At 39.7% G+C, this 19,378-nt stretch overlaps 1 protein-coding gene across 4 annotated transcripts in view; it reads right to left on the bottom strand.

Moving 5' to 3' along the window:
- pi4kaa (phosphatidylinositol 4-kinase, catalytic, alpha a) overlaps positions 1-19,378 on the bottom strand; it is a 58,730-nt gene that overhangs the window by 28,088 nt on the left and 11,264 nt on the right. For 2 of the 4 annotated variants that reach the window (XM_015975132.3, XM_015975145.3), the window contains exons 2-22: positions 10,181-10,297; positions 10,006-10,099; positions 9,825-9,913; positions 8,280-8,352; positions 7,929-8,191; positions 7,782-7,851; positions 7,236-7,384; positions 6,400-6,465; positions 6,224-6,320; positions 5,930-6,121; positions 5,736-5,836; positions 4,304-4,433; positions 4,099-4,231; positions 3,099-3,194; positions 2,837-3,020; positions 2,624-2,724; positions 1,950-2,118; positions 881-931; positions 683-791; positions 278-414; positions 72-205 (exon numbers count right to left, since the gene is read on the bottom strand). In XM_015975132.3, coding sequence (XP_015830618.1) covers positions 72-205; positions 278-414; positions 683-791; positions 881-931; positions 1,950-2,118; positions 2,624-2,724; positions 2,837-3,020; positions 3,099-3,194; positions 4,099-4,231; positions 4,304-4,433; positions 5,736-5,836; positions 5,930-6,121; positions 6,224-6,320; positions 6,400-6,465; positions 7,236-7,384; positions 7,782-7,851; positions 7,929-8,191; positions 8,280-8,352; positions 9,825-9,913; positions 10,006-10,099; positions 10,181-10,297 — 2,555 coding nt within the window. The remainder of the gene's footprint in view (positions 1-71; positions 206-277; positions 415-682; positions 792-880; positions 932-1,949; positions 2,119-2,623; positions 2,725-2,836; positions 3,021-3,098; positions 3,195-4,098; positions 4,232-4,303; positions 4,434-5,735; positions 5,837-5,929; positions 6,122-6,223; positions 6,321-6,399; positions 6,466-7,235; positions 7,385-7,781; positions 7,852-7,928; positions 8,192-8,279; positions 8,353-9,824; positions 9,914-10,005; positions 10,100-10,180; positions 10,298-19,378) is intronic. The other 2 variants (XM_015975139.3, XM_015975152.3) reach the window with 1 other exon arrangement.

The following is a 19,378-nucleotide window of genomic DNA, read 5'->3' as shown; positions in this document are numbered from 1 at the left end:
GAGAAGACACAACAAATGGTTAAATGTACAATCCAAGAATAAAGCTTCATGTAGAAGCTGTGCTGCCTCACCTCATGTACTCGAGTCTGTAAACAGACAGCAGGTACGTGGACATGGCGAAGTCCAGCTTGCTGATGAGGGCGGTCACCTCGGGAGGAGGATCCAGCAGGTTGATGATGGTGCTGCGCAGCTCAGTCAGCTCTGCCTAAAATACAGCAGCTCCAGTCAGAAAGCCTTCAGAGTGTGTGTGTTTATGCCTGTGTGCATTTGTTCATACTGGAGTGACGGTGTCGTTCTTCAGCGCAGAGTTGTACTGCAGCTCTGAGCGTAATGGTTCTCCACTAGGAAACGTCAGTAGAGGCGATTTGGTGGCGATCTCACAAACTCCTTCATACCACTCCTCTGGCCACAGACCTAAATGTTCCCACAGCAGCAGATTTCAGATTCAAGGTGCTCATGAGACATAAAAACATGTAGCAGTACACTGTACATGCATAAAGATGGAGTTATCTTGCTTCATTATCGTTTCTTCAGGTAATTGTGAGCTGAAAACAAGATTAAATGCAACATGGGAAAGAAGATATTCTAACTGTAATTCATTTTCTTATAATTCTGCATAAATAAAATCCATAAATGCCTAAATGAAAAAGGCTAATGAAAGGAATGAAAACATAAAATGAACCTGAGCCTTCTACTGCAAATCCCATGACCACAGAGTAGAGCCAGAAGTCCCTGAACAGCTTCTGCAGGCGAGGCTTTGCTTCCTTGATCGGTGGTAACCTCTTGGTCAGCTAAAAACCGAAGAACAGCCGCTGCGGTTGAAGTGATGCTACCTAACATTTGTTGTTTCTAAGTGTGATGAAGGAAGTGGATCACTCACCACTGCTATCACTGGGATGAGGACACCAAGGTTTCCAGCACTGCTGGATGCCTGGAGAGAAACACAGGTTTAGATATAAAGCTACAAGTTTAAAGCAAAAGGACATCTCACACAATGCCCGACTGTTAAAGACCAACGATCCATTAGACTGAAGAGAACCTCAGAAACAAACAAAATTATTTTTCTTTCGTTTTAATGACAAAAATAAAGAGTCATAACTGCTGTTCTGTACTGATCTCAAGTGAGGAAACATTTAAATGCAAAAGAGAAAATGTGAAGTTGAAATCACTTGGTGTTAAAGGCTGAGTGACTCAGATTGTCCGCAGAGCATATTTTGAAGATCCCAGTAATACAAAGTCTGCTGATTAACACACTTCATAAATTTTGTATGAACTTTAGTCAAGTTGTTATTGTAGGAAAATCCCATCAGAACCATCCTCACTCTTTAAGTCAAACACATGACTGTAGACCACAGAGCAGTACGCTTTATTTTAGAGTTGATCTAAAAACAGTGATGCTGTCATCAGCACCGGTAGGTAGGGCTGGACGATATAGAAAAAAGCATGCTGATTAACAAAAAAGTCATATTAATTATTTACAATGATAAAACCAAATGTAGAAAACATATTTTAAGTGCAGCCCTGACCATTTGATGTCATTAAGTTATGATAAAACAAGTTGGTTTTGTTTCCAAACTTGATTTTTAATTGGTTCTCTGTGCATTTTTCAATTGACCACGGTGTCTTTTTCATAGTTGCAAAAACCCAAACATTGTCGTGCTGCTGAGCTACTGTTTTTAGTTCAATTCTAATTATTTAGAATTGTGTTTTCATCACATTTAGCTTCTATTTCCTTTAAAATATCTTCAGCTTTATTCATTCAATTTATTTTTATTATTTTTACAGACTCCAAAAGGTCGGAAACCCCTGGTCTAGACTGTGTGAGATGATGGATTTATACACAAATTGACAACACTGAACTGTCACATTTTTTAATCTTCATTTGTAACTGTTGTTCATAGATTATACTACTATCTCTGGCCATCATCACCTGTACTTCTGAGCTGTACCTTCAAGGCTGGCCCTTTGTCCGAGGCCCTCTCGCTGGCTCTCTTCCCCTCCAAACCAAGCTGAACAAAAAGCTCCAGCAGGTTGACCAGCAGCTCGTCCACCATCTGCTCAGCCTGGAGGTTAGCTGCTATGTTCCCCAGAGCATTTATTACAGCCAAGGAACAGTGTCTGCTCAACAAGGAGGGACATCATTACAACAGGTTCAGTGAGAACAGAGAAAGAAACAAGCAATGGTATTTGTCTCTACATTTGTCACTTATGGAATAAACCTGCACCAAGCTTAATGAGTACTCTGAGGTTCTTTTGGGGAAAATAATTCTGGTGAACCATTCATGCAAGGCCGTCGTCGTACGTGCTTCGTTGCTAGGTAGTTTCACTTTCTGCGCAAAGCAAAGGTTGGGCTACCCACAGACGCCTCTGTCGCCAGTTTTCTGATCGACATGTAAGCTAAGGTTCGGCATGCTATTAGGAGAAATTCCTTTCAGATTACTGTTAGGAGAAGTCAGCTGCAAGTCCAGAGCGCACACGAGGGGAACTCTGCGCACGTTTTTCAAAACGTGGAGAGGACAATTCTTTCCTGAAATTCAGAAACATCCTCCTCCATACCTTTAAGTGGTAAATAACTGTTCACCTGAGCATTAATTAAACATCTGTCCAACTAGGTTGAGCTCACCTGTACCCATGGTCTTTGTAGTCTTTGGTAGAGTAAACCATTGAGCTCGCCTTGACACTGATCTGCTGGAACAGATTCCACACTTCCTGGTAGATGTATTGCTAAAACCGCAAAAGAAAACACTAGTTAACTTTTTTGTTTGCCTTTACAGTTTCCATGTATTTTTTTATGTAAACAAAATAAAAGACAAGTAAAGAAGATGTGAAAACACACATTTCCTGTGATGACCATGCAGCCAAGCTGGTCTATGATGAGGACGTCGAGCTGGGAGGGGGGCTGGCAGAACTTCTGCTGTAGGATCTGCAGGATGGGCTCCATCACTCTGGGAGTGTCTCGTAGGGCCACAGCGATGTGGCCCAAAGCCCTGATGGTGTGGTCCGGGATCAGGTGGGCATCTCTGGGCGGGTGGAGGTGGGGGCAATGTTAGACGATTTTACTCTCCAAATGCACGATCACTTTTCTGTAACAGACTTACTTGTCATTCTCTTGATAGATGTAGAGACGGTTAGACAGGCTGGCTAGAAAAGCTTCTACAATGACACTGTCCATGGTGAGGCCAGCTTTCAGACACCTGCAAACAAAAACAGGAGGGAAGGCTGTGTTAATGTCAGTGCGCCCCAGGGCAGCTGTGGCTACATCGTAGCTCATCACCATCAGTGTGTGAATGTGTGTGTAAATGGATGAATGATACACTGTAGTGTAAAGCGCTTTGGAGTCCTTACTCTGAGAGGCGCTATACAAGTGTGGATCATTTATCATTCATTTAATAATAAAGGAAGCTTCAGCGATTACAGGACTGGGTTTTCTGTGAGTTACTTCCTTTAATTCATGTCAGAACAGATATGCATTTCCATGCGCGAGAGTTAAAAGCTGGAAAACACATTAAACAAAACTAGAATTATGTGTTTTCTGCTCTTACATCCTGGGTTTTCAAGAAGCAGAATCATTTCATGCAAAGCCCACAAGATAAGATATAGATTTTATTTACTTTGCTGGACATCTTATAAATAAATAACAAGAATAAATCTGAGGATTTTTGGGGGAAGACAAGCTGATGGAGGCTGAAAACGGTTTTACACTTAATTTTGTTACCAAAAGAGGAAAAAGAAGGCGTGTGTGTGTGTGGGTGTGTGTGTGTGTGTGTGTGTGTGTGAGGGAGAGAGACTAACAGAAAAGTGTTATTTTTAACTTTTTCTTAAGTAATAGACAAACACTTTGCTGGTCACATGTGTATACTCTTATTATCCCACTGTTGTTCACAAATTTTCAAAACAAAATAAATTCAAAACTGCTGTTTTTGTGTTTCTTGCTGACATGTAGAGATCGTGGGTGTTTGAGTAAAGCAAATGAGCTCAAAGACAAATGAATAAAGTCCGTTTAAAATATTAATCTCAAACAGATTGTATCAAGACACAAACATGTCTGACTTCTAGGGTCAAAACCCAGAGAACACAGGTGTGTGTGTGTAAACTCACCTGCAGATGTTATCGATGGAGATGTCCCGCAGCTGTTCATACATGGAGGGTTGGCTTTTTTTGTTTGAATTAGTGCTGAGTGTTGACTGGGAATGCTCGTTGGTTACATGGATCTTTATCTCACTACCTGCTACTGAAAAATACAATATGTAAGACAAAATCAAGGAGAGAAGAAGAAGCAGCTGGCTGCTCATGCTGCTGTTACCTGGAGTGGACTGGCTGTGATATTTGTACAACTTCACCAGAACAGGAGAAGGCACCACCAGGAAGTCTCTGAGAGACATAGTGACAGAGTGGGCAACGACAGGGAAGCGCTCACACAGGCGACCCAAACCCTGAGCACAAACATAAGAGCATAACCTGTTTCCATCCATATTCCACTGAGTTGATCTCAGCTCTGGCGCTCCTGTTTCAGGCCAAAGAAGTTAGCCAGAGGAGAGCGGAGCAGAAGGCAACAGGATTTGGTGTCTTATTTCCTGATATTCTGACATCTGGCCTCTGATTGGATAACAGCAATGCAACTCTACCACTGACTACGTAACAAACATTAATATTTGTCTTCACAAATAACACAAAGGAGTTCTGCTGTGTTGTGGAGTTGCTAATGCTAACAGTTAGCTCCTACTAACAGACACATTTTCTGCAGTTTCCTGGATGCTAAACCAACAACAGCCTTCCCCATCATGAACCAAGATGGGTGGGTTCATGAATGCTAATTTTCAGTATGACTTAGATCTGTCAGGCTCTCTCAATCCGAGCGTTTCCTCGTCTATTTTGGATAATGCAGGAAATAGGGGTAGAAGATTATTTTCACTTTTAGCTTGCATGTGAATTTCAAAGTGACCAATCATATATATATATATATATATATATATATATATATATATATATATATATATATATATATATATATATATATGACTGGCCATACATACATATATGCATACATACTAGGGGCTGCACGACTTAATTTTTTTTAAAGTCGACTGTCATGTAATGAAAATCGAGTCGATTTTGACTAGTCGTTGATGACGTCATACACCTGAAGCGGCATGGGGGTGGGGGTGGGGGGGGTTCGCTGGAGTTTTTGACAATTAAAATTGCGCCCACATTTTCAAAGTTAAACACATCTCTTAACAGCGGTAGTTTCTGCATCTATACTGCTATAGTTTGGTGCAGGGCAACACAGAGACACACAGGACAAACAATCATGCACACACACACCTAAGGACAATTTAGACAGACCAATTAACCTAACAGTCATGTTTTTGGACTGTGGGAGGAAGCCGGAGTACCCAGAAAGAACCCACGCATGCACAGGGAGAACATGCAAACTCCATGCGGAAAGATCCCAGGCCAGGAATCCAACCCAGGACCTTCTCGCTGCAAGGCAACAGCTCTAACCACTGCGCAGCCATATATATATACATATATATATATATATATATATATACATATATATATATATATATATATATATATACATATATATATATATACATATATATATATATATATATATATATATATATATATATATATATATAAAGAAATAAAAAACTGTTTCTCGGTAAACTTGGTCTTTAAAATATAAACTTCAAGTTAAATTCCCCTTTCTTTCCGATGGTAACCATTACCTGTAGGCAGCATATGAGGAGGGGCATGTGGGCAATTATAACTTTACTGGATGTTTTTGACTGCAGCTTCTCTGACAGTTTGGTGCAAAGGTTCTCAGCTCCTGGTGAAAAATGAACAGTTTCACAGTGAATTCATGGTGAGATTTCTACTCCTAGTTGGATCTCCTATTTGGATCAAAAGATCCAAGTCTCACCCTGTTCCTCTGTTACAGCCCACACCATAAGATCAACACAGGCAGCGTTGGCCTGGCAGCGCAGTTTGAGTGGGCTCAATTCACTCTGGAGATACTCAACATCATGAAGAATCCTCTGCAGCTCCGACTGACTGCTGCTGAACTGCTCCAAAACAAAGTCATGGACCTCCTTCACATAGTCAGTCTGAAGATCTGAAGCACGAGCAGTGACGTTAACAAAATGAAAACCAGAAGGCTGTGGACTTTAATGTTTTTTCAAATAATTGTAAAAAAGATATAAAGAATTTTTCTCACCTTTCAGATTGTACAAAGTGTCTCTCAGCATTTTAAATATGGCTACATACAGCGGATCACTGAAGGTTTTGTAGTAAAGATGGAAACCAGGATTTATCTGCCAAGAAAGCAACAGCAGTTTAACAATAAACCGGATGTGTCAAAAATAAAAAAATATTGTTGTCGAAAAGCCATACCTCTAAAAGTTCTGACAAAGTGTTGTCCATGGATTTCAGGAATGATTCAGAGACAAATTGCTCAACCTGCTCAAAACAAATGACCCAGATGTTTGTTTTTAGCTTAAAACCGTCAGCATGTAACTAACCCCCAAATTCCACTACCTCCGCTCCGCTCCGACACGAACTCCGCAGCAAAATCGGTCCCGTTGTAGTCAATCAGAGCAATTCAACTACTGCGGCCGTGCACCGGCAGTGCGGCGCCGTGCGCCGCCCTCTGTTCCGGCGTCCGGCAAAAATAGAATCTATCCTATTTTCGCCGGATGCCGGAGCACCTCCGCAGTAAATGGACAGAAATCACAACGGCCCAACAGGAAAAGGAGCAAGCACAATTTCCGTTTTTCACAATAAATCGATAAACAAAAGGCGTTTTTTGTTTCATATGCACAGGTTTAACAACTTTTAACAACTATCAGTGGTGGCTGAAGTTTAAATGCACAAAAGTAAGCCATAAATACAGTTTCCACTATCAAATGAGTCACACTTTGTTGATCCAAACACTGCTGATCTCTCAACACAAATGATGGGCAGATTAAAAAGTTCATTTCGATGCTTCTCCCACACAACGGGAGTTTGGATATAACTTCCGCGTTTATTGCTCGGACTGTATCGCAAGATCTCGAAAATCCCGGACATGCTTGTTTGCCCACCTCAGGTCTCCGCACCGGAGCGGAGCCGTTGTAGAGCGGGTACCAGTAAAAATTGAGTTTAAAAGCGAGCGGCTGCGGAAGGCGGGGGCGGACCGGAGCGGAGGTAGTGGAATTTGGGGGTAAGGGCAGTGTAGTGTTAGGACCCACCATGTGGAGGAGTTGTCTGAGCATGTCCAGAGGGACCTGGAAGTCTCCTGAGCTGCTCCCAGTAAAAAGAGGAGAGACCGAAAAACTGGAGCTGATGGTGGAGAAGTAATAATCCGGATCCACGGCACTGCCATCAGGGAGGTAAGAACCTGAAGTGGGAGAGAAAAGGAGTGCGAGATGGCTGAGTGAAAACAATTATGAGGCTAGCACCTCTCGAAAGAATTATTTTCAACCAGCACCTAGAATGTTAGTTTTAAACTATTCTGTTGAGAAATGATTAGATTATAGCTTTTATTTTATTACTTTATTGTGAGTGACTAATACACAACATTTTAGCTTTATCTGGAAAATAAAGGGATTGAGCCATTATTTGTCGATAATTTAACTTAGCTCAAGCAGCTAAGCACAGATCTTATCACCTGCCTTTCTCACTGTTCAGCAGGGGCAACTTTATTATGATAAAGTTGAGCCTCAGAATAAAACACAAACATCTTACCAACATGTAACCATGTGAGTCACCAATCATTTATGATCTGATGTTCTTACCTTCAAAGTACTGAGCAGAGGGGCCTGAGGGTGAACAGGGTGTCAGACCTGCTCCTCTCTCTGGACTTGCCTAAAAAAAAACAATTGAATCGAAGTTTTCCCCAGTCCTTAGTCGCCTGATCTGTTCAACCTCATAAGTGTTCCTACCTGTTGAGACACACTGGAGTTAGAGGAGCCTTTCCGTTTCAGCGTGTCTCCCTGACACACCGTGAGCAGAGAGCTCGGGAGGATTGAGCGAAAGTCGTTGAAGGACCTCCGGGGAGCAGCGTCGATGCCATCACCCGCAGACAGCCCAGGAGCTGAGGGACGAGGAAAAAGCTTGGACAGCAGTGGCTCATCAGTGTTGCTGTATCGACCAAACGCTCTGGCAACACCGAGTAAGGTGGGCACAGTGTACCTGCACAGGTATTCTACAGGGGGGAAATGGAGACAGGAGGTCATAATACCCGTAACCCATGAGTTGCATGCACTGTGAACAGGAAGAATAGAGTGCTGAACCTTTGTCACGAGTGTCTGGGGTTTTGCAAATGTCTTGAAGGACACGCATGATGTCCATGATCGCCTCCAGAATCTAAAAAATAAAAAAACACAAAGTTAAATTATTAGTGAAAGTATCACCACCCTTCAACAAAATAACAGAACAAAAGAATGGTTAAAAAAATCATTTCAAGATGCTCAGCCCTCACCACCTCAACATGTATTTAACCAAACCCCTCCAGGCTTCACTCTGGAGTCAAGATTTAGATTTCTGGACATTTTAGTGACAAAAAACAGGCCTCCTCTACAAATACCAAGAAATGTGCAAAACTGCCGTTGATCTAAACTACATGGAGTTTTGTTGGCATGGAAACTGCTACTATTGGGGAGGGCAGCTTTGTGAGGGAGAGAGCGTGTGATTCGACTGCAAAGGAAGTTTTCCCAACAGATCACTGAGTTGCAACAACATGAAGAGTGCCACTTTACCTGTTACTGGACTTAACACGGTCCATAGAGACTAGAAACAAAACGGCTGGTGTTCAAACACTTCTAAACAGTTTTCTACTTATGGGTCACACATTATTTCTATCCATTAAAATAAAATCGTAGCAGTAAAGCATAGAAAAAAGTTTTTATCCTGAAAGTACATCTTCTAACCTGGGGATCTCAGACCCAAACACTAGAAAATAAACAGCATAAAAAAAGAATAAAGCCTTTTACAACAGGACTAATTCTCTGCTTCCCTAAAACGCTAATCCTCCCCAAAACACTTTTGTACGTGCTGGTTCTGACAGTGAATGTAAAGAACAATCTCCCCCGTGGACAATAAAGGTCTATCTCTATTTTTAAAAAGGCTGACAAAGAACTGCAAATAAAGCTAAATCATCAGCAAGGAAGATAAACTTTTAGATAGCTTGTAAATAACCCACATCGGATCTATAAATAAATAAATAAAATTATTAATGAACTACTACGAATCATGCAAAACATAAACCATTTCAGCTCACCAGTGCCTTCTAAATATGACATTCTTCTGGACATGTTTTCCCTTTGTTTGGTATGACGTCTAGTCTTAATTAAAACTCAGGTCCATGTCCTAATATGGGAATGTTTCCAGTCTGACCTCATCGGTAACTCCTCTATCACACTGCCAGCCCAGCCATCTGGAGACAGGCCTGTCAGTGCCAAGGAGGACCAGAGGACTATGAATAGGGCTGACCTGCACCAGCAGTTTGCAAAAACACTTCTACATGCGAGCAAATGTGTCCATTGCTTTGCATAGACGGAATCTAGCTTTATTGCTTTATTCTGATTTTGCAGTTTTTGCAGACAGAAAATTTCCCACACTAGTTTATCTCCAAGCTACTGACTGCAAAGAGTAACAACACGCATGACAATAACCTTTGTCTGAGTGGAATACTCCACAGGTTGAAATACTAAAGATGCTTGGAAATGTTCACTTGTCCACTACGCAACTCACCATTTGTATCAGGCTATTATTTAGTTTTAGCTTCTGTTATATTATATTCCTGTGTCTAATACACACAGTCACACACAACCACACACCTGTCCCCGTAAATTCTCATCCCGCTGAGCGACATCAGAGAGTAACGTTACAAGACAAAAGCTGAAGTTCTCTGCTACTGGAAGAGTCTCTGCAACAGAAGATGAACAACTCATTATTCCTGGCATGGTACAAAATAAACAGAATAAAAACACAAAGCTTGCTTCTATTGTCCATATGCACCTCGCCCTTTGCGTTCTGAGCTCTCTTCGATCCACTGAACTTTAGGAAGTCCTTTAAGCAGCCCAATAAGGTAGGGGACAATAACGTCTTTGTGCTGCAAAACAAACGTCCCACGTTATCCACAGCAAGCCGCCAGCAGCACAACGCACCGTGAAGTGGAGAATAATGTGTTTACCTGCAGGTTAGACTCAACCAGAAAAATCCCAAGTGCAATCACAGCATCCCTTCTCCTCTGATCCAACTGGAAGACACCTCTGAAGTCCACAGGACACATGCACTGTAGCTTCTGGACCTGTGGCACAACAACATAGGTCGAGAAAGAAAAGCTGTCAGCATCATCTGTAATATTTTTGTTGCGTCTTAAAAGCATATTTTAAAGTTTAACCCTCTCAGGCTCAAAATAAGTTTTGATAAAAGGACAAACAATAAAGTCCTTCAGAGGTACTTCTGAGTAAAAAAAAAAATGCTTATGAAATACGTATGTGGAGTAACCAGGTAGGTAGGTTTTAACTGTTGAAAATCTGCAACGCCTGCCTCCAGAGGGTTAAAGCTGTTAAGCAACTGCAGCTTGTTCAGAATGCTGCTGCTAGAGTCTTAACAAGAACTAAGAGAATGGAGAACATCTCTCTTGTTCGTAGATCTCTACACTGGTTACCAGTAAACTACAGAATAGATTTCAAAGTGCTATTACTAGTTTATAAATCACTCAATGGCATAGGACCAAATACATGTCAGATCTCATTTCTGTAGACACACCCAATAGGGCTCTGAGATCCTTAGGAAACAATCAGCTAGTAGAACCGCGGGTCAGATCCAAACAAGGTGAAGATGCTTTTAGCTACTATACTGCTCACATATGGAATCAGCTCAGATGTGCCCCAACTCTAGTGTTGTTTAAATCAAAACTTAAAACCCTCATGTACTCATCAGCCTTTGAATGAATTGTTTCTTATGCTGCATCGTCTCCACTGTAATCTGTGATGTAATTACTCAACCTTAATTCTGTCTTTTCCTTTTAGCTCTAAATTATAATTTTATCTGTGTATATTTTTATTTGTGTTCTCCTGTTTATTGTCGTGCCGTTTCATGCTACTTGTAAAACACATAGGATTACCCCTGTGTTTGAAATATGCTACATAAATAAAGCTGCCTTGCCTATTTAACAGTACTTAGAAGAACATGGGCACTTAAAAAACTCTATCCATCCATCTTCGGCTGTTTATCCACAGTTTTCCTTTAGGTCTTATCCCAGTTGGACATGCACAGAAAACCTCACCAGGTAGGCTTCCAGGAGGCATCCTGACCAGTTGCCTGAGCCACCTCAACTGACTCCTCTAGACGTGGAGGAGCAGCAGGTCTACTCTGAGGACCTGTCCCCCCACACGCAGGCGGACAGAGGCTAACCTCTTGTTCACTGGCGTAAACCCCAGTATGCCCACCCCTGCTCAGTACCTCTCAGTGGGAGCAACTCCAGAGTGGTAGAAATTCAAAAACATAAAATATTAATTAATTGTAATTTCTTTTAAGAATTCTGAGTCAAAATGAATGATTAGCATTTGGAATTTGTACTTCTGCATCTTCTGTTTAGACATCTTTTCTGTTTGTCTATTTTTTGTTTAAAAAAAAAAAGATAAAAGGGACATACAGATTAATTTTTTTAATTAAGACATCTGGCAAAAAAAAAAAACACCATACACAATTAGAATCAATTAAATCTAAATAATTTTTTCTAAGATTCCCTGAAAGATCTAGAGAAACTGAGTAGCATTTTCAGATAAGTAACTAATTCTTCTGTCTACACTCCACTTCTGCCAGTCAACTTCAGGGTTCAGATCCTGGTCCTGGTCTTTAGGGCCTTACATGCATGGTATGAAGCTGAAGATTTTTCCAGATCTGACCAGTGAAATGACGAAAAAACAAGCTGGCTTCTGGGAAATAAGGAGTAAGCTGAAGAAGGCTCAGGTGAGACATGGCCTGATTCATCCCGCTACCCTGATTCTGACTTTTAAAAATGAGGCAAAAAGGTTCAATGAACTGAGTGAGGCTGAAGCTTACTACAAGACTGTGATTGAACCAGGGATGAAGGATGGAGAATAATATGGACCAATTAAAAACGGTTTAATGAGTGTGAAGATGGACTGTTAGATTACTGTTTAGGTTATATGAGGATTATGTTTAATTTTTATATAAGTATTAAATAACATCGCAAGATGGAAATGATAGCCCGCATAATAACAGTTATATAATTTGGTTATTTATGTGTCTAGAGCTGGTGTGTAAAATGTTTTATTTCATTACAGTGTTTGAGTTTGAGATGAATGACAGTATGAATGTGTTTGGTAAAATTATAAAAATGTTACAGGAAGCTCAGTATGATTTTTGCACGCAGGAATTTATTCTAGATTTTGGATGACAGATCATGTTTGGTTGCGGGAAAAGGGGTTTAAAATAGCTCATTTGAATGTGTGCAGTTTGAGAAATAAGGTGGCGGATATTCAAGAAATGTTGCAAAATTATAATTTACATGTGTTAGCAATATCAGAAACACATTTAGATGACACAATTAATAATGAAGTAGTAGAGGTTAGGGGCTATAATATTTATAGACTAGATAGGAATTTGTATGGTGGAGGTGTGGCCTGTTATGTCCAAAATCACATTCCAGTTAGAGTAAGAACAGATTTCATGGTAACTGAAGTTGAGACACTATGGTTAGAATTGCAGATTCCTCATTTAAAAGCTGTCATTATTGGATGTTGTTACAGACCACCAAATGCTCCTATATACCACTTGGATCAGATAGGAGGTATGTTGGATAAGGCATGTGATCTAAGAAAAGAAATTTTTTTTCCTAGGTGACTTTAATATAGACTGGAAATCAGGAAATTGTCCATTGAGGAAAAAATTGTTTTCATTTACCAATATTTGTAATTTATCACAACTCGTGCAGGCTGATACTAGAATTCAAATGAAAATGGCAAATTTTCTACAACTTTGATTGACTTAATTTTTACCAATATGACAAATTTATGTTCTAAAGCCGTTTCGATTCCAGTGGGCTGTAGCGACCATAATTTAATTGCGGTAACAAGGAAAACAAAGATGCCTAAAAAAGGCCAATTATTTGTGTGCAGACGGATGTTTAAATATTTCAATGAAGATGACTTCATAGAAGATGTGAGGAAAATAAGTTGGACACAGGTTTTAAGTGAAGATGATCCAGGCCAAGCAGTAGCAGTTTTCAATGAATTGTTCACAAGGTGTTAGACAGACATGCTCCTATAAGGAAACGTGCTGTGAGAAGGGTATCTGCTCCATGGTTGGATGGAGAATTAAAAGAACATATGAGGCAGAGGGATAAACTTAAAAATGAAGCAGTAAAAACTAATAGTCCAGATAAATGGAAAGAGTATCGTAGATTACGAAACTTTGTAACTAAATTAAATAATCATAAAAAACGGTTGTATTATCAAAAAAGACTAACTGATGCAAAATCGAATAGTGCAAGATTATGGGGTACATTGAATGAAATGATGGGTAGGCATAATAGGTCAGCTCCAACTTTTTTGGATGTAGGGGGAACTTATCTCACTAAACCAACAGAAATTGCTAATTATTTAAACCAGTTTTTAACTAATAAAATTAAGTTGTTACGAGATTCTATGGAAAATAGTCAAACCAAAAATATTTCCTATCAACTAATTAAACAAAAAATAATGTTAAATAAAAACTGCCAATTTCAATTTGATAAAGTGACTGAAGACAAGGTTAAGGAGATAATATTAAAAAGTAAAAATAAACCATCTGGCATAGATAATATTGATATAAAATGGTTAAAGTTAGTAGTAGATTATATTTCATGTCCTATTGTTCATATAATAAATGAAAGTTTTAAAGAAGGTATTTTCCCATCTCAATGGAAAACAGCAAAAATAATACCTTTAATTAAGAACAATAGAGAACCACTGTCTGGTCAAAACAGTCGACCAATAAGTTTGCTACCAGCGTTAAGTAAAATCATGGAAAAAATAGTATATGATCAAATTCAAGATTATTTTGAGGTAAATGAATTGAACACAAATTTAAACATGCTTACAAAACAAATCACTCAACCACTACTGCACTTATTCAAATAACTGATTATTGCTTAGAGAATATCGATAATAATAAGCTAATTGGTTCTATATTTCTTGATTTAAGTGCGGCTTTTGATGTTTTAGATCATGATATTTTATTACAAAAACTTAAACACTATGGATTTCATACATCTGCTCTTAACTGGACTAAAAGTTATCTTACTGACAGAGAATATCAATTTTATTTCAATGGCAGTTTTTCTGAAAAGGGTCTGATGGAATGTGGTGTTCCACAGGGAAGTTGTTTGGGACCACTTTTGTTTTCTATTTTTTTGAATGATTTTCCGTGGGTGCTGCAACATGCGACTACAGCAGTATATGCAGATGGTATTACTGTTTTAGCTTCAGCACATACGGAGAGTGCATTGAATGAAATATTAAATGAAGAGTTAAGAACAGTCGAGCAGTGGATAACTGCTAACAAATTAGTGATTAATGCAGGAAAAACTAAATGCATGATAGTTGGCTCCAAACATACTTTACAGACGATGCCAAAGTTACATTTAACCCTGAGTAACAACATAATAGAACAACTAGAAGAAGTAAAATTATTAGGAGTTATAGTTGATTGTAAATTATCATGGACAAGCCAGATTAATAATGTTTTACGCAAAATGGGGAGAGGTATGGGCATAATTAAATTTTGTTGCAAATTTATACCACAATATTTACTTAAATGCCTTGTTCAATCATTAGTGCTTTCTTGTGTAGATCAAGCATCTGTTATTTGGTCCAGTACAAGTGAAAATAATTTGCATAAGCTACAAGTTGCACAAAATAAAGCTGCTCGTATTGTTTTAGGCTGCCCTTACAGAACGAATGTGGGAACCATGCATGAAAAACTTGCTTGGTTTGATGTGAAGAGTAGATTGAAGTACTTATTGGTAACAACTGTGAGGAAAATAATAATTACAAAAACACCAAAAATTATACATAGCAAATTATTGTTTTTTTCAGATAATCATACTTATAATACACGACAGATAAATGAGATGAAATGTGTTTTACCACGCAGTAGAACAAATCAAATTCAACGATCTTTTCACTATAAAGCTATGCTTGCATGGAATGCATTACCTAGATTTTTAATTTTTGAAAGTAATAACATTTCTTTTCAGAAGAAACTGAAAATTTTTTTGTTTACACACTCAATTGTATAGTGACTATGAACTCTGCAATGAAGGATTGGGAATCTGTGTTTGAGGTTGAGTACTGGATATCGATGAACTATGATAAGAAACAATGGACATGATGTCACCATTCTGTTATATTTTATTTTCAATCTTTATTGGTTTGATTAACTCCTTTCCCGATATTAGTTTATATATGTAATTTTGTTCTAGATATGTGATTTCATCTTGAGCTACTGGTATTATGGGAATTAGGGATGTGTGTGCGTGAATGTGTGTGTGTTTGTGTGTAAAGGGTATTATCTCATGTAAACAATTGTATGAAAACGTATGAGACCCCAGGAAGACTAGCATCTGTACTTAGGCAGAAGCTAATGAGGATCTCAATAAAACGAAACGAAACATGGACAAGCTCCATCTTACGTTGGTGATCTTCTCTGTGCCTACACCCCCAGCAGGTCCCTGAGGTCCAATGATCAAAGACTACTGGTTGTGCAGCGCACCAGGCTAAAGACCAAAGGTGACAGATCATTTGCTGCTGTGGCCCCAGACTCTGAACTCTCTTCCCCTGAGATCAGTGGACTCAGTAGTCTCCTTTAAAAAGCAGCTGAAACCTCACCTGTTCAGGCTGGCTTTAGCATGACCTTCATCACCACACTCTCTTTACTTTGTTCTTATTCTGCCTTTCCAGCTTAAATGGTGCGGTTGTTGTGCATCCTCACATCAGAATTGGCAGCCCAGGGATATTTTTGTCAGACAAAGTTCCTTTCACAAATAGGAGAAATTATATTTTTTAACTAATACTGCCGAATGTCTTAATGGCCAGCTCCAAACGCAATGAAAGACTTCCAGGTGTGAGTCTCGCTGCTTTTGAATTTAGCCTTTAGGACAGATTTATTTGCAGGCAAACAGGATAAACATATCCCTGACTGTTATAGCTTATGTGTTGTTGATATAATTTATCTATAGCCATAACACTGTTGACAACTCTGTTCTTCCTTCACAACCCAATGTTCCACTCACTCTGCAGCTCTCTGGGCCCCTTTTAACGTTTTTTTAAAATGTACAGACACTTTGTGTCCTGTTATTTTATAAAATCTACTGTAGAAAAAATAAATGTTTTTGCTCAATTACTGGAATTTCTTTGGTTAAGACAAAAAAGGAAGGAAGAATTATTTATGCCAAGTTATTTCTACAACAGGCCCATTTTAAGTCCAACAGTTTCTTAGCATCCAATAGAAATGTGTTCTTTACCAACTTTACTTGGTTTAAAAATCTTACTAAAATAAACCGTAGAGGCTGCCGTATTGCAAAACTCAATCATACTTCTTATGTAAATATTAGCTTTGTAGATATTTTTACAGATAGATATTTGTGTGCAAAAAAAACCATAAACTTAAATAATTTGTCATTCTTTATTGAAAAACAACAAAATACAGGTATACAGAAAGTGTGGGAAAATGATAATGTGAAAGTATTGCACTTTAAATGTAATACTATTTATCTTTAAAAAGAAAAACTCTAAAATGTCCTGTACAGCAACAAGACAGAAGAATGGTGGTCCGTCTGTCAGAATGTGCTGAACAGATTTGCTCCCTCAAGAGAAGCCTTTTGTGTAAGAGGTTCCCCTTGAATAAAAATTTATGTTATTGTAATATTGGTTTGGGTTATGTATCACCACATTAGCATGTAAATGCTGAACCAATCTGGAATAAAGAGGGTTGATAGAGGACAAACAAGTAAATAAGAAAGGAAAATAAAAACAACTAGGTAACCAACATAAAAAACAGCAACCAGCTGCTGCACCTGTAAAGAAACATTTCAAAGAATCATCAAGAAAACGTGGGATGAACAACTATAAACATGTAAACCATGCACAACAAACATCAACAAGCATGTGTTCGTGTGTGTGCTGAGATGTGAAGTGTGAGACCTCCAAGGATAAGGTGAACTCTGGAACCGCCCCAAGCACCAGGAAGCCAGCAACCACCACAGAGCACAGGAACCAACTCAGACCACCTCCCAGATAGCCGAGCACCTTGCTACAGAGAAATCAGCAAAGCCACATCCAGAACCGGGCTGACACAGGTCATGGGCCACAGGACACAGCAATTCCACCTGAAACAGAATAATTAAAATTAGAATGAAATACAACTGTTGTTAAATATGACATAACTGTCATGATTATGAGACAGACTAAACAGACTTTTTGCCAGACTGAAAAAATGTTGCCATTTAGCCAAAGGTGGACAGTTGAGAGCTTACGGTTGAACGTCCTGAGTGAGAGTGGCCAGAATCAAGTAGCAGTAGAGAAGAGTGGAGATTTCCAGCTGAGAGAGTTTGGAAAACAGGAGTCTGAAGGACCTAAGTGAAGTTGCCCCCCTTCTTCAAATCTAACAAAATTGGAGTCAAACATTTGTGCCATGTTTGTGCTGCTAAAGTTTGTGTTTGTGCTGATTTTGCTTTAAGAAGAAGAAGAAAATATCATTTCTATAGCGCCTCTCAAGATAAAAAATCACGAAGCGCTTCACAAAAACCATAAATGTAAAAATATAAAAAAGCATTTAGAAAATGTTTATAAATATATTTAAAATGTGCAAAAATAGACAATTGTGATTAAAAAAATGTTAAGAAAGAGAGAGATAATTGGAAATAGGGAAATTAGTGGATCCTGAGGAAGGTGGAATAGGTGGGGAGAGCAGAATAAAGAGAGAGTTGTGGTCATACAAAAGCCAGCTTGAACAAGTGAGTCTTCAGCTGATTTTTGAAGGAGTTCACTGAGTCCACTGATCTCAGGCTCAGGGGGAGAGAGTTCCAGAGTCTGGGGGCCACAGCAGCAAATGGTCTGTCACCTTTGCTCTTTAGCCTGGTGTGTTGCACAACCAGTAGGCTTTGATCATTGGACCTCAGGGACCTGCTGGGGGTGTAGGGACTAAGAAGATCACCAATGTAAGATGGTGCTTGTCCATGTAAGGCCCTATAGACCAGAACCAGGATCTTGAAATGAACCCTGAAGTTGACTGGCAGCCAGTGAAGCTGGAGGAGAAGTGGGGTGATGTGGGTGTATTTGGAGGACTTGGTCAGAAGCCGAGCACAGGCATTCTGAACCACCTGTAGACGGTTCAGGGAGGTTCTGCTCAGACACATGAAATGAGAGTTACAGTAGTCTAAGCGTGAGGAGATGAAGGTGTGGATAACTGTCTCAAGTTCAGAGCGGGACAGAATGGGACTCAGCTTAGCAATGTTCCTGAGATGGAAGAAGGAAGAGCGAACAAGAGAATTGACATGAGAATCCAGGGTGAGAGCTGGGTCAAAGGTCACACCAAGATTCCTGACAGAAGGTTTGGTGTGAGAAGCAAGCTGACCAAGAGAGTCTCTGACTTTGGGAACCAGCTTGTCTGGGGCACAGATGAGGATCTCAGTCTTATCTTCATTCAGCTGAAGAAAGCTCCCAGCCATCCAGGTTTTGATAAGAGTCTAAGCAGGTGTGTAACAGCTGCAGCTTAGACATCTCATGGGGCTTGAAGGAGATGCACAGTTGGATGTCAACTGCATAAAGATGGTAGGAGATTCCTTTGAAGGAGCTCAGGATGTGCTGAAAAGGAAGCAGATAGAGGAGGAAGAGCAGAGGCCCCAGCACAGAACCTTGTGGGACACCATGGGTAAGAGAGGTGGTGGAGGACCTAAACTTGGAGACGGCCACAGAAAAGGAGCGCTCAGAGTGATAAGAGGAGAACCACTCCAGAGCAGATCCTGATAGGCCTACCCAGTATCCCAGCCTCTCCATTAGCAGGTGATGGTGATTTAAAGATATTAGTGAAAGGTTCAAGGTCAAAAGGTCAACCACCCCCCCCCACCCCCACCCCCCCACACACACATACATTAAGCAAACCAAACACAATTGGTGTCCAATGTTTGTGCTGTTCGTGCAGCAGAAAAAAATATTTGTGCTGCTGTCATTGAAAAGATATAAATAAAAGTTTCCAAAGGTTATCCTAGGTCAAACCCCTTTTCAAACACCAGTGTTTACCTGCAGTCACACACTTGGCATGAATGAGTGAGGCACCTGCATGGTAATTCAAATAGAATTTGAATGAAGGCAACTGG

Source organism: Nothobranchius furzeri, chromosome 6 (genome assembly GCF_043380555.1).
Source record: "Nothobranchius furzeri strain GRZ-AD chromosome 6, NfurGRZ-RIMD1, whole genome shotgun sequence".
In the NCBI taxonomy this organism is placed as follows: Eukaryota; Metazoa; Chordata; class Actinopteri; order Cyprinodontiformes; family Nothobranchiidae; genus Nothobranchius; species Nothobranchius furzeri.
Note: the sequence above shows the minus strand (reverse complement) of the source record. Positions and strands in the feature narration are given on the sequence as shown.